Source organism: Cicer arietinum, chromosome 2 (genome assembly GCF_000331145.2).
Source record: "Cicer arietinum cultivar CDC Frontier isolate Library 1 chromosome 2, Cicar.CDCFrontier_v2.0, whole genome shotgun sequence".
Taxonomy (NCBI): Eukaryota; Viridiplantae; Streptophyta; class Magnoliopsida; order Fabales; family Fabaceae; genus Cicer; species Cicer arietinum.
Genome location: NC_021161.2, coordinates 37,258,792 through 37,274,416, shown reverse-complemented (window position 1 = coordinate 37,274,416; position 15,625 = coordinate 37,258,792). Strand labels below are relative to the sequence as shown.

At 26.3% G+C, this 15,625-nt stretch overlaps 1 protein-coding gene across 5 annotated transcripts; it reads left to right on the top strand.

Moving 5' to 3' along the window:
* Positions 1 to 9,587: 9,587 nt before the first annotated feature.
* LOC101513888 (phosphoglycerate mutase-like protein 1) lies at positions 9,588 to 15,316 on the top strand. 5 transcript variants are annotated; one of them, XM_004513931.3, is made up of 10 exons: positions 9,588 to 9,717; positions 10,947 to 11,008; positions 11,132 to 11,239; positions 11,721 to 11,800; positions 12,764 to 12,926; positions 13,087 to 13,161; positions 13,315 to 13,400; positions 14,254 to 14,373; positions 15,000 to 15,044; positions 15,119 to 15,316. In XM_004513931.3, the coding sequence occupies exons 2-10, from the start codon at positions 10,949 to 10,951 to the stop codon at positions 15,201 to 15,203; spliced, it is 822 nt and encodes a 273-aa protein (XP_004513988.1). In that variant the 5' UTR covers positions 9,588 to 9,717; positions 10,947 to 10,948; the 3' UTR covers positions 15,204 to 15,316. The 5 variants fall into 5 exon arrangements, with proteins under 5 accessions (XP_004513988.1, XP_073221656.1, XP_012575130.1 ...); XM_012719676.3 differs by lacking the exon at positions 9,588 to 9,717 and adding an exon at positions 10,403 to 10,457; XM_004513930.4 differs by lacking the exon at positions 9,588 to 9,717 and adding an exon at positions 10,493 to 10,543.
* Positions 15,317 to 15,625: the final 309 nt, after the last annotated feature.

Sequence of the window (15,625 nt, the reverse complement as noted above, 5' to 3'; positions counted from 1 at the left end):
AAAGTCAACATTTAGATATCATTTGCTCATCCTAATAGACTTACCATTTGACTGAATAAGCACATGACTTACCCTCTGGTCTTCATGTCATTTCTATCAAGATGCATTGAATCAATCATGAAGATGATTTTGGACAAGTTTTTGATATTGATTCAAGATCTATCAAGATTTGATACGAGTTATTATTTCACATGTTGATTTCATGCAATCCTAATAATGGTCAGAAACCCTAATGGATTCAAAGCTTCTTTATAATAGAATTTGTGATTGTCACTAAGAAAAGCAAGAAAGAAAAATAAAACAACAAAAGACAAACCTACTGCTGTCACAAATACAAACTCATGAAAACTATTGTATTTGCTCTAACACTGAGAAACCTAAAATATTTTCTGAGTGCAAATCCTATAAACACTCTTGTATGCGAGTTTGACTAAAAATCATCTTAAACACTTTTGTAACTTGGCCAAGTAGTGGTTGTCGCCCTCAAAAGCTTGATCGTACTAAGTTAGAAGGTTGAGACGACTTGAACACAGTTAGATTGACTAGAAGGTGTTTAGTGAAGTTGTGATATTATTGGTGAATAGTGGATTAAACCTTTTGTGTAAAAGGACTAGACGTAGGTACTGTGTTGGTGTAGCTATTGTGTTGGTGGTGATTCAGGATAAATTGACTTGTGTTTCTCTTTTTATCTCTTTACTTATTGTTTTACTTATTCCTATTTTCAACATCACTAGTTTTTAAATATTTTGTTTTAACTAAGTTTTTGAAACAAAACATAATTGACCTCACTTTTTTTTTTCTCTCTACAGCCATAAACATATTAATCCATAAACCTTACTTACCAAAGCATTGTTCCTTAACTAATAAAGGTTTAGCTCATAATGAGCTTAGAAATGGAAATGAAATGGTATGATGATAAAATCATTATTGAAATATTGTTACAACAAGAATCAAATGAGAAAGTAGAAATACAAATTACAACAACAACTATCCTAGGGTTCGTTGTAGAAATCAAATCTCGTTCTCCTTCTTCAAGTTAAAGCTCCAAAACAGGCTCCAATGGCTTCCAAATGTGGTAGAAATGAAGGATAATGATGTTGGAGTGATGGTGGGTGCTAGGTCTGCTAAGAGACTTAGAAAATTAGGTTTTCCTCCACCACTTTTTAGGTTTGCAACTCTTGCCCTTCATGTAGGACAATTTTAGACCATTTTTTCTCTCCTTTTTTGGCATTTTTTTTCCTTTATGCATAAGGAAACTTTGACCCAATGGAGTAAAGGTTTGAGGCAACAAGAATATTCTTTTGGCTTGTCCTTCAATTGGTGAGGTGTCTCTTGTGCCCATAAGATAAGGTTACCACGTTCTGGGCCGACAACTTGTTGATGTCTTGCATGGACACTGCAACATTGTTGTAGCATTTTACCCATATATGGTCAATTAATATATCATGCTCAAAATCACATCAAAGAACATAGTTCCAACATAAATAAGCTTACTCTAATAAAAAGGACATGTAATCAATATTATATTAAAATACTAAAAAGTACACATTTAATAAAAATATCTCTTAATGGATTTGCATATTCAAATCTAAAAAGTGGTAAATAACTCGTTTATTGAAGAGTTATCAATAGAAAGTTATACTTAACATTCAAATTGAAAGAAAAAAAAAACTTTTCAAGAAGAAAACATCAAACAAAAGCAAACATTCAAATTTTGGGTTGAAAATTGAGATGAATAAGAAGAAATTTATAAAATATTTATAGATTTGAAGAATTCCAAAAATTTAATTTGGGAATTTTTAATAAAAATCTATTTAAAAAAAATTATCAATAATAATCTTATGTAGACTTGTCACCTCAGTATTTTTAAGACATGACCGCTTTTTTCAACAATAAAAAACAACAAAGATAATCTTATACACTTTTTAAAAGATAAATGACCAAACACGAAGAAAAAAAAAATCTATCAATTATTTATCAGTTTGGCTTGGTTTGTATTTTGTGAGAATAGATTATAAAAACTAAACCATATACTAAGCCGGGTTTTTGATGCCAATATCCCTCTTTTGAACTTTTAATCCCAAAATGCCCTAGTTTGAAAAAAATATACATAAATGCCCTACTTTGTTGCCTCAGTTGCTCATCGCAACCTAGAGATGCGACTTCTTGAATGAGATTTTTTTTTTTTCATTTTAACAGATGGTCGCATCCTGAGGATGCGACCTTGTACTGTGACAATTTTTATTTTTATTTTTTGCCATTTAAAGAATATTTGTATTTATTATTAATTATTTTTATTATTTGAATAATTTAAAAATAATTAAAACATTTAAAAAATCAAAATACTATAATGAAAAATAATAATAATAAATTTAATAATATTATAAATTTTTATAATAATAATAATAATAATAATAATAAGAATAATAATAATAATTTTAACAATAACAATAATAATAACAATAACAATAATAATAATAATAATAATAATTTTAATAATATTCTAATTTTTAATATTAATTTTATCATTATTATTATTATTATTTTCATTAATTTTTATTTATTAGATAAGAAAAATAGGAGGAATTTGTTATAATAATGTGGAAGAAAGTTGTTATAATAATTTGACAAAACAAACAAATAGGAGGACGTTGTTATATTAATGTGTCAAAATAAATAACGTGTTCATCATATTTTACAGATAAAATAGGTTGAATATTGATGTTAAATTTGTAATGTATCAACTTCCTCCTCTTTTGGCACATTATTATAATAAATTCCTCCTATTTTTCTTATCTAATAAATAAAAATTAATGAAAATAATAATAATAATGATAAAATATAAATTTGATGTATTTTTTTGTTCAATTTTTTGTATTTTTTTTTAATTTAACGTATTTTATTGGTTCAATTTAATTAATTTTATTTTATTAATATAATCTACTTTATTATTTTTTTAATTAAAATTTAGAATATTATTAAAATTATTATTATTATTATTTATTAATGTATTTTATTATTGTTATTAATATTATTATTGTTATTGTTATTATTATTATTAAAACTATTATTATTATTATTATAAAAATTTATAATATTATTAAATTTATTATTATTATTTTTCATAATAGTATTTTGATTTTTTAAATGTTTTAATTTTTTTAAATTATTCAAATAATTAATAATAAATACAAATATTCTTTAATTGCAAAAAAATAAAATAAAAATTGTCACAGTACAAGGTCGCATCCCCATGATGCGACCATCTGTTAAAATGAAAAAAAATCTCCTTCAGAAAGTCGCATCCCCAGATTGCGATAAGCAACTGGAGGCAAAAAAGTAGGACATTTATGTATATCTTTTTCAAACTAGGGCATTTTGAAATTAAAAATTCAAAAGAGGGATATAGGCATCAAAAACCCATACTAAGCCAACTATTTTTATTGGTTCAGATTTTCTCTTCCCAAAAATCATACAAAACCGCATATCGCTCCCTGTGTATATGACTTAACAAGTACAGAATAGACATATCACACGAAATTTTGATGGAGATTACAAAATTATACCATTATATATAAAAATTAATTAATTAAAGATACATCAACCTCTAGAAATAATAATTGTTCTCTTATTGTCTTCTTATACTTAATTTTAAGTAGGAAAAGAAAACAAAATTACTCATTGACTAACACCAAATTGTAAAACAACATTAACAGCTATTTTTTGTTAAATGGCATGATTATGTTTCAATGAAAGAAAAACTATAACTACCTATTGACAAAGTTAAGTTGTTTAAAGTGTTAAGACAAAAGTTAACCCAAAAAATGTTTTTTTTTACACTAAAAATAGTTAACAAAAAGAATGTTGTAAATCCTAAAAAGTACAAAAATAGTTACGTGAAATAGAACGAATTTAGTGTGCGTGCATAGTATTTTGATCTAAATCTGCTTTACATTGCATTTAGTTTTGAAAAGTAAATCCATTGCCATGCATGTAGCTTGGGCTGGGCCTTGTTGGGCTATAAGTTCTTGTTTTCAATGGATGAGTTTTTTTTATAAAAAAAAGTCACCATTACATATTTGTACTTGATTAAAATGTTTTATTTTTTTTTCTTTCTTAATTGGAGTGATCCCTCTATTTTCATCTATTCTTGAAATTGGTCTTTCATTTTAAAATCCCTCAATTATGATATCTCTTTCAGATTTTTAGACTAAAACAATGGTGATAGGATGGACAAAGTTTAGTTATAAACTAAAACTACTTGAAAACCGAACTGAATTGGTTTTTAGTTTAAAAAAATCGAACCAAATTGAAGAATAAGTGAAAAACTGAGACTAAAATTGCAATTAATTCGTTTTTATATATAAAAAAAGAAGAAATAGCATATTTATAGAATAAATGTTATTTATAAAATATTGTAGATACTGAATTATGTTCCCATTTTAATTTAAAAACCAAAAGTTTAATAAGATATCTTGGGCCTAGTGTTTGAAACAGAAGAAGAAAAAAAAGAATTGGGGTCATTGAAACCCATTCTATAAAAAGAAAAAAATATAAGAAGGCTACAACCCTGTCCTTATATTCACGCTAACTTTCTGCTGGCTTTCCAAAGATTTTTATAAATCCACCCCAATACTTTTATCTAAGTGGAAGTGCTTATAGCATTATAATAATAATAATAATAATAATAATAATAATAATAATAATAATAATTTGAAAATTAGTGGGATATTAATGAAGAGATGCCACTAGTTAAAATGAAACCTCTTTTTTAAGAGGATGAACCGTTTCATTGATTGTCTCATAATAAATTTAATACTAAAGTTTTTTGAAAAAGAAATACATTTGTCAAAAGTCATAAAGAGTAGCAATTAATTCAGACATATCATCGTGATCTTTGTGAAATTTGACAACTAAACTTTTGGAGTCATGTTCAAAGTTTACCGAATCAAGTTGATATTTGTGTTCCATAACAAAACATACGGATATCAGTCAAATTTTGATCAAAATTAATGGAGAAATTAATATGTTCCTTTTATGCAATTGTCAAGGATTAATTATATATATATATATATATATATATATATATATATATAGTTTTAAAAGATTAAAATATCGGACGTTTAACATATCAAGGACTAATTTGGATTTTTACTTAAAATAAAGAAACTTCGTTCGTTTTCTTTTTTTCATCTTCATTTATGTAGGATAATTATTTTTTATGAAGCAATCTAAATAAAAGTTTTGGGATAAATTATCTTTTAAGTATTTTAAATGATAATGATCGATGATTTAATCTCTTAAATCGATTACAATTTAGTCTATTTCTGAATTTAATACTACAATTATAAAGCTTACATATTTTTCTTGATGCAATGTGAGAATATTTAAGATAACGACTCTCTTTGAATCAATAATTTAATTAAATATTTATCATATATACTAAGTGTCCATGTATAAACTATTTATATAATAATTGATAAAATAAATTTAAATTATTTTCATATAAACTATAAGTTGTTTTCATAAACTATCCTAAAGAGTTTATAAAAATTAAAATAAAACAATTTAAAAATACTAGCATGTCTTGATTTGTTAATAAATACCTTCTTTGATTTTTTTTTCCTCAAAATTTTTCGGTAAAAACTATTTTACAAAATTTTTTTATCGAAATTATTTTTATTCGAGGAAAAAGAATTGATTTTTTTTCATAAAATTTTTCAAGAAAAAATGATTTTAATTTTTTTTGAAAAAAAAAAGTTTTATATGTTTGTGAGAAATGTTTTCTCGATAACTTTTTTAGAAAAATAAATTTCAAAAAAAAAATTTCAATTAACAAAATATTGGATCTATAAACTCCTTCACTTAGATCCACAATAATAATAAAATAATAGACTAAATGTTTTAAAAAACACTATTTTAATAAACAGTCTAATATTAAAAGGTTTAGTAGAAAAAAATTTAAAAGAAATTTTGGACTTGAGACTTAATTAACTGTTCTAGTAACCGGTGGCCAAGCAAAAGATTGGAAAAAAAAATGAATGATGTGGCCCAATAAATAAGAGTGTGTTAAAGGGTTTGTCTATAGCATCTTTTTAGGAGTGATGTGGCCCAATAGATGAGTGTGTGTATTTAGTATTTGTCAAGATCAATATTTATTCCGTTTTAAATTGTATGTCACTTTAACAATTTCATACAGATTAATAAATGTAGTTAATATTGTATAAAAAAAATTATATAAATAATATGACAAAATTATAAGTTATCTTCCATTAATGATATGAGAAACATAAATTAAAAGATTTAGAATAAATAGAGTAAAAAATAGTAAATGACATAATAAAAATTGAAAAATTAATAATTTATTATATAATTTTAAGATGAATATATTTTATTAGGATGATATATAATTTAAGGTGGAAGGAGTATGGAGTAGCCGTAGACACTTGAAGTATAACGATAAGAGTTACAGCAAGAAATTATAAACTCTTCTTATCAATTAATTATTCTTTTTCCAAAATAATAATTAGTTATTCTTAATCATAACCATTTTTATTATTTTATTGCTACCACTTTTTCATAAAAAAATACTAATTAAACTTGTTACCAAGCTCTCTCCAAATTCACATCAACCGAAAATATGCTGCAAGTGGACATTCATGTATGTCACAAACAAATTTGTATATGTTATTTCACATTCTTGCTCTAGCTTGTCTTGATTAAAAAGTTATAGCTTTTATTACTTACCTATAATTATAATATATAATTTGTTTTAAATTAATAAATCAACTTCGATTGTTATATTGGTTCAAATAAATCAACTTCAATTGTTTTTTGATTCAATCAACTGTTAAGTTCAATCAATGATTAGGTCACGAATGTTACATATTTAAAACTATAAATATTTTAAATATTTTGATTTTGTCATATTATTTATAAATATTTTATTATTTTATATTATTAATTTAGATATTGTGAATTTGTTTATAAATTATCATTGACTTTTTAGCAATGTTGAATTTGTATTTATATATAATGTATTCATAAAATTTGAATAAATAAATGAATAAATTTCAATTTATTTTTATAAAAAAAATTAAAAAGAATACAAAAAACTATAGAATCTTGACGCATGTAGACAACAACATCAGCCCGCCCCATTGGACTAAAGAATGTTCATTTTGATTTGATTGGGAGATACAATAACAAAAATGTTCGACATATATTCTATGATATCTCAAAAGAGAATAATCTAATAAATGTGATAGATTAATGATATTATTCAAAAATAAAAATAAAATGAATTTTTGAATTATATAAATTAAAAACATTCATATATTATTTTGATACAATAATATCCAACCAAAGTTCATGAATAATAAAGAGAGAGGGCTGACATGGAAATTCGCAATGGCTGACCTGTTTTATTTAACGGCCATGAGTGGATTGAGATCATTGTAGTAAACACCTCTCCAAAAATTAAGGCTTTATTTACCACTGACATAGACACAAGCAGAAGATTGATAGGACTATTTTTTAAAAATGTTATAAAAACTAGTCTAATCAATCGCTATTTCTATATTTTAAAAATAATCTTTTCATTTCATTTATGGTTGGTTTAGATCAATGATTATGGAGGAATCAATGAATTTATTTTTCTTTTTTAAATTAAAATAATTTTAAGAATATAATTCAAATAATATATTTATTTATCTAATAATTAGAGCTATTAAAACGGGGTGGACTATTTGATCCACACTAAATATAGGATGGGCTTTGAAAAAGAAGGTCAAAAAAATGAAGGAAATTGCTTATCCTACATTAGTGTGACAGACTCCGCAAAAATCTAACATACAACTTATTAGATTGTAGAATTTGGTTCCCTAATTTATCAAATTCACGCATCCAATCACTTAAGATTCTTGCATCTAATAGTCACCTTAATATAATGGTGAACATCATTTTCCTTCCATTCACCATTGACTCTACAATATTCGGTTTCAAACCAGTTGTTTCTTTAGGTTTCAAGTCAGGTACGAGCTCATATATTTCTTTAGCTACATGCTCAAATTTGGATTCATCCGTAGACTTAGGTTATAAATCAGGCGCCGAAAAATATTTAGATTTAACTTTAAGTTCAACCATTACTAACTACAAATATTTAACATAAATTAAAACTCAACTATGCAAAAAACATACGATTTTGGAATGCATTAAAAACTACTAGATATATGAATATGATAATGTTACGTTTTTTAAAAACATATTACCGAATACATGAATTTGATAGTGTAAAGTTTTCAAAAAAAATATATTATCGGATCTTAGAATTTGGTACCACCTAGTACAAAACTTCAAAAAAATTAATAACTAAAATGACAATGAGGAGGATTTTGAAGCTACATTACCTTTACCATGAAGTAAAATAGAGTTAATGTGCCAATGATGAGAAGAATGAGGGTTTTCAACTACATAAACATGAAAATAGGTAAATGATTGGAGGTTGAATGTTGAAGAAGAAATATATAGTGAGAAGGCTAACATGACTTAGTATTGGTGCCTATCGGATGTCAAAATCCTGTAACTTAAGTTACTGAACCGTTTTTCTTATGTGAAATTCTGATGGTGTCTTGTAATTAAAACTCATGAAGACACCTAGGCCTATAAAAAAGGAAGAAACAACTCAGTTTTGGACACAGAATACCGTTCACAATCTCTTGTTACTTTTTGTATAACAAAGTGTTATACTTTTTTTACTTTCAATAGGTCGCAAAACAGGTATACGACCACTTGAAGGATTTATGTTTTCTCTAGTAGGAGGTCGCAAGGCGGAGTACGACCATCTATTGCCATTTTATTATTATGATTTTTATAAGAAAGAATTAATTGTTAATTTAATAAATAAAAATTAATTTTAAAAAACAAATTATATTAATAAAATCAAATAAAATATATTTAATAAAAAATATATTAAAGTTAATACGGTTGAGTTGATGTGGCAAAATAAATAACATATATTATTTTAACAATTCTCTCATATTTTATAATTTTTTATGTATATTTTTTCTATTATTTTATTTAATTTTATTAATATAATTTGATTGTTTTAATTATTTTTTATTTATTAATTATAAAAAAATAAATAAATGACCTAACTGCATTCTGTAGATGAGATCTTAAAAAAAAAAAATTAATATAGATATAATAGATAGTTTTGAATGATAAAGAGATTATAAAAGTAAAATATTATATTTTTATATTGTTATAATTTTCCAAATCAGGGTGTGTGAGAGGTATTGAATTATTGATTGATCTTGTTCATGCATCTATTACTTTTGCTTGTAGTGGAAAAGCAAAACACGGACTCGTCCAACCGTTTCAATCAATCACTAACCGTCCAACCGTTATTATAATAAGAAAAATATTAGTGACTCAATTTTTAATATTTATATATCTTAATCCAATTTCTATTGTTAAAATTTATGCACAACAAAAAAAATATTGAAAATTGTGTTAACGAGTATGTCTTACCATTATTCTTATAATAATTATTTAAAGACCAAATAAATAAGACCAAAGACCAATATAATCTTTCCATGTTATAACCATTTGAAATTCCATTTTTATCCCCACAACCATTTGAAAGCTTCCTCTGTTTCTTATTTCTCCCCTGCAATCAATCACTCCCTCCGTTTTCTATATTCTTCTTCTTTTTGGGTACGTCCAATACCAACTGCGTTCTTTTTCAATTTCAATTCACTTACCTATCGAAAACTCCGTTTTATAAAATTTGACATATTCTTTCTATCTTTGTTATTTACATTTCGTTACCATTTTTATTATGTTAATCAAATTAATTAATTCGCATGTTTAAGCTATTGTTTATATGATCCATTTAGAATCATTTTTTTTAATTCCACTGTTTAATTCACATCACAAATTTAAAATTCTACTAGTCCTTTTACTCATGCATGACACGTTCATCGTAGAATCGCTGTTTAAGTTTACACGTTTATACACTAATCATCGCTAATCTTGTGGATTATTTTCTCTATCCAATTCCATGAAAATAATTTTAGTCTGTTTATTTTTTATTTATAGTATAATACTCATAATTTTGTAATAGTTATTTCATGGTATATGATATCAATTCTAAGTGTGTCAATTCTTCAGATCTGTTTGGATAAAGAGTTTAATTAAAAACTATAGTATTATAGCATAAGCACTTATGCTTATATATAAGTTATTTTGTAAAAATAAATAAATAAAGTCAACTGTTTTTGTTTTCGTAAACTATCTTTATTAAAAATAACTTGAAATCAGCACCTAAATAACATTTAGTGAATAACAATTTATTTATATTTGTCTAAAGTTACTGCTAGTAAGTTTTGGTAGAGTTGGTTGTTGTTGATATTTATTTGGTGAAGGTTTCAATTCTTATTCTCAGAATATTCTGTGTACGATTTCCTGATTCCTTTTTGCTTCTGTTCCATATATTGTATTACTGACTTATGTTTGCTAAGAATTTAATCAATTTATGCTTGTAAGTTGCAATTCTTTGTTGCGTTGTAAAGTTGTAACTTTTCTTTGGGTACCGACATTCATTGCTCAAACTTTTTCATTCTTAGTTTCTTGCTTTTCAATTCTTTGTTACTTTGTTGTGACATTTTTAGTTACTTAGGTTTTTCGAAAAGCATTTTAAAAAACCTAGAGTATGAAATATTATTCCATGAAATATTCTTCCATTATGTGGTCAGAAAATCAGATAAGATTATTCTCAAATTTTGGAATCTATACTTTTTTCTTGCAATTTGTTTTTCTATTTATCTACTAATCTATTATTATGCTGCAGTTTTCCCTTTTTCATTACGTTGGTTTAGTTAACAGCTTCATCAATCACGTTTATTTTATTTTATTTTTTTCATTTTTTTAATGTGTGACTGCAGTTATGGATACTACAGCAGGTCAAAGTCTCTATCCATTGCACCAGACCAAAACTATTCACCTGGTTTGTGGCAAATTTACCCTTAATAGCTTGTGCTGTTGGAGTAGTTGTATTCTGGTTTTTGAGATTATTTATAATTTGCCATTGTTTTTAAAACACTAATGTGTTTTATCACCTTGTTTATAGGTTAGGCACGCCCAAGGGGTTCATAATGTAGAAGGAGAGAAGAACCATGATGCTTACCTATCTAACGATCTTTTTGATGCAAACTTAACTCCTCTTGGTTGGAAGCAGGTAATTGCTATTCAATTTTTTTGAATGTCATGTTGTCAAGTATTTCTGGATGTTTTTTTTTGGGTATTTTGTGAAATATCTCTTTGAAGTAATCAGATATAATACTATTTTAGAGATTAGTATTCGTATTTTTCTGTTAATGATAATTTGATTTCTCATAAGTAGTAAGTAAGCTATCAATAATAATCTTGTTCATCCACACATACATCTTAGTGTTGTCAAATAGCAGCGGTATAATGTCATAGAGTAGTAGAACTCGAACAAGTCGCTATTGTTCTGCGATACACTATTTAGTATGAAGTGTTGTCAAATAGCGACTGACCGACTATAGCAATGTGGTAGCACTATAGAGTAGCAAACCTCTATTTTCTGCGATCTGCGATTGACAATATTGATACATCTATCTCTTGCTAGTTTTTCTGGCTCAATTTTTATGTTCTTTAATTGTCATGGTGACATGCTTGTAACTTGTCTCTGACAGGTTGAAAATCTCCAAAAGCATGTGAAGGCTAGTGGACTTTCCAGAAAAGTTGAACTAGTTGTGGTTTCCCCATTGTTAAGGTATTTTTGAATTCTGCAAAATCATTATATGTCCCACGTTGTTATTTTACTTCTATTTTCTGTTTCTTATTAAAGTGTGTATGTGAACAAGGTACCAAATTTTAAGAGAAGAGATGATACTTGTTTTGCTTAGTAAAAAAAAAATACAAATATTGGATATGAAGGCAGAGTTGGTTTAAAAAATACTCACCAATTTGAAACAACTTGGAAGAGAAATAGAAAAGAGAAAAAATAATAGATAAAACAAATTAAAATCATATCTGAATTTGGTAATTCATATTTTAATTTATCTATACTAATACATAAATTCAAACCATTAATCCCAAGAAAATTTAACACCATCCCTCAAGTTGGTATGTTTATATTTATCAATTATCATGTCCAACTTGCTTATAATAAGTTCAGTTATGTTGTCCAACTTGCTTGTGATAAGTTCAGTTATGTTGAGAAAATCCCTGTGTGAGGATGACGGCTAGTTGATGAATGATAGTAACAAATGGCATACAAATAATTCGTTCATTCATATTTTATACAAATTGTCTATCATTTCCCACTTGATTGGTTTGATTATGTTGTACTGGTTTTTAACCAATTCTTTTAGCAGTCTTATTATTACACATTGTCAATAAGATTATTTCGTTCTTTCTCTTCAGCAACCATTTCTTTTTTTCCAATGTTCACACCAGTGCTTCCACCTCTTCTCTTCTCCTTCTCCTTCTGAATCAAATTATTCTGTCAAAAAGGGCATATCACATTCCTGTAATTTGAATGTTCTGAATTACACAACTTAATTATTCTCTTTGATTCTTTGCATTATATCAACTTAAAATCACGTGACACTACCAGGTGTTCGGAGAGTTGGGAAAATTAGGTGTTCTGATATTGATGCTATTGCTATGTTTGTTATGTGTGCTTCTGTATTTGGGGCTATCATAAGTTGAAATTCAAACTATGGCGTTGCAGGACAATGCAAACAGCAGTTGGGGTCTTTGGTGGGGAAGCATACACTAGTGGAATTAATGAACCTCCTCTGATGACGGAAAATGTGGGACATAGTGATCATCCTGCAGTTTCTAGTCTGAACTGCCCACCATTTATTGCAGTAGAGCTTTGCCGAGAGCAAATGGTAAGTAATGTCAGTGTCAGACACGAACACGTCTGATGTCTGATGAGTATGTATGGAGTCTAACAGTTATAAAAGAATTTTTTACCTCCTTTCCTATTTTCTAAAATTTCATTTACTTAAATCAATATACTTTTTTACAAAGCTATCTTTAGTAATGCAGGGACTTCATCCTTGTGACAAGAGAAGAACTGTTAGTGAGTACCGGCACATGTTTCCAGGAATTGATTTTTCACTGGTTAGTGATTGTTTGGTTTTTACCTTATGATACATGCATGGTCTAGCTGTTACTAAATAATTAAGCTCTTTCTGATGCACTGATTGCTAGAAAATATTTTAAATTTTGTTGAATTGAATTTGTGCTGAAAATAAATCTTATAAATCTTTATAGATTGAAACTGATGAGGACACTTGGTATACACCTGAAAGAGAGAAGAAAGAAGAAGTTACTAGCAGGGGACTGAAGTTTTTGGAATGGTGAGTGTTATTCTCTATCTCATTTGGAATATTTACTTATGTTAAATTATTGTTTTTTTATATTATTAATGAAATATTAATTACTATTAATATATTTTATTTATTGAATTTCAATTTATCTAATTATACAATTAATTGTTATTAATATAAACATTTTAGTTTATAAATTTATTTTATTATTAAAATCAATTATTATTTTTTAAAGAACTGAGAATAATCCAAATAAAAATACTTATAATAAGACCGAAGTAGTAATAAATAATTTTATCTATGTTTCTGGTAGACGACTACACATAATTTAACAAGAAGAATAACCTTGTTATAAGAAAATAAGGAGGGCCAGAGCATAGTGAAATTAATGTTTATATTATTAATTGAAACTAATTTACTTTGTAACCAATTTTCTTTTACTATAATAATAATGTCAAGGCATCGGATTGACATGTGGTTACGTGAGGCCTTTTTACAGCATCACGAAGACTTTCTTTTTCATCGAATAAACAATTTAAAGTATAAAATTTTATTATATAAGAGCTTATTGAGTAGTTATTTTTATTAAAAAAAAAAGGAATAAAATGAATATATTTTCATTTAAGCTATAAGCCATCTTCCTAATATATTACGAAAAGTTTAAAGAAATAAGATTAAATCAAGTTAAAGACATATCATAATCATAATCTGTTTCTATAACTCTCTTAAAGAGTCTCGTATTATCACAACTATTCTCTGAAGTTAGGATGTCATATTAAGATATCACCGCTGCTGTTCTCTGAAGTTAGGATTTCATTTGTTTTTATTGTGATTTTGAATAGCATCTAAAGAACTTGTTTCTTAAATTTTGTTATTGGTTCAGGTTGTGTACACGTAAAGAGAAGGAGATAGCTGTTGTTACCCACAGCAGTTTTCTGTTTAATACCCTCAGTGTTTTTGGAGATGATTGCCACCCAAATATTAAGACTGAAATGTGTGCACAGTAAGCATCTCTCTCAAAATTTTACTAATCTTATTTATGAACAGCATATTCAAGTTTAGATATATGCAGCATTCAGGAATAATAAATGATAAGGTTCTTCTCTCAAATTGTCTAATTCTATCTTAATCTTTATGAAAAATATAGGAAATACTAAAATAAAAGAAAAAAAACTTTTTGACTTAATTATTTAATCTAAATAATGATTCTTTTATTTGAAATTCAAAAAAAAAAAAAAATTAAGTCATATGTAATTTAATTTAACTTTTATGTCTTCATCATATCCTAGAACTAGTCGTAGTAATGGGTTTGATTTCTTATTGACGTATATGAAAGAACATCCGTTGGAAGATTGAAAAACGTTAACCATTAAATATATCTATCTTTGTACTTCAAAAAATTAATTTCCAACTTACGAAGGATACATTAACAAAGATAACCAAAAATATGCAGTTTATATGGCAATTATCATTAGCATGATAGAATAGTATACTTTTACATTGGAAAAACATGAAAGTTCTTACTCAATATGTAGCATAGAATAAATTGTTTAACTTGAAACTAAATATTTGCTTTCATGCACTACATGTTAGACTAATTGAAGAAATTTTGGCTTTCCTGTTTTACAGTTTTGCCAATTGTGAACTTCGTTCCATGGTTATTGTTGATAAAGGGTAAGCATTTTATAACATAAAACTTATTACATTCAAATTTATGCAGAAAATTCATTTGATTTATATGTGTGCAGAATGATTGGATCAAATACATCAACTACCAACTATCCTGGCAAGATTCCCCATGGCCGGGACCTTCCAAGTGATGCTACTGACTAGACAAACATTAATTCAAGAAAAAGGCTGACCAAATAATAGTTCCTCCTGGTCGTTTGTAATATCAGTCATGGAATTTTCCCTAGTACAATATAATTATTGATTTCTTAGTTGCATTTTACAGGCAAAAAAACATTTTTTAGGAACAATTTATGTTTGAAAGAGAAATTTATCCCTTATACGGGTAAGTAAATAAATTGGCAACATATATAGGTGACCATTTTTAAGATTAAAAAATGTGGATGCTAACATTTTTTTTCAATTTTTCTTTTAATTGAAAATTTATATCATATAGATTATGTTCCTAAAATGTTACATAAATCTAAAATGATTTGATATGTTATCGAGACTTACGAAAATTAATGATGTTTAATAAAAGTATATAAAATATTCATTCTAATGTATCTTAATAATATATCAAATTA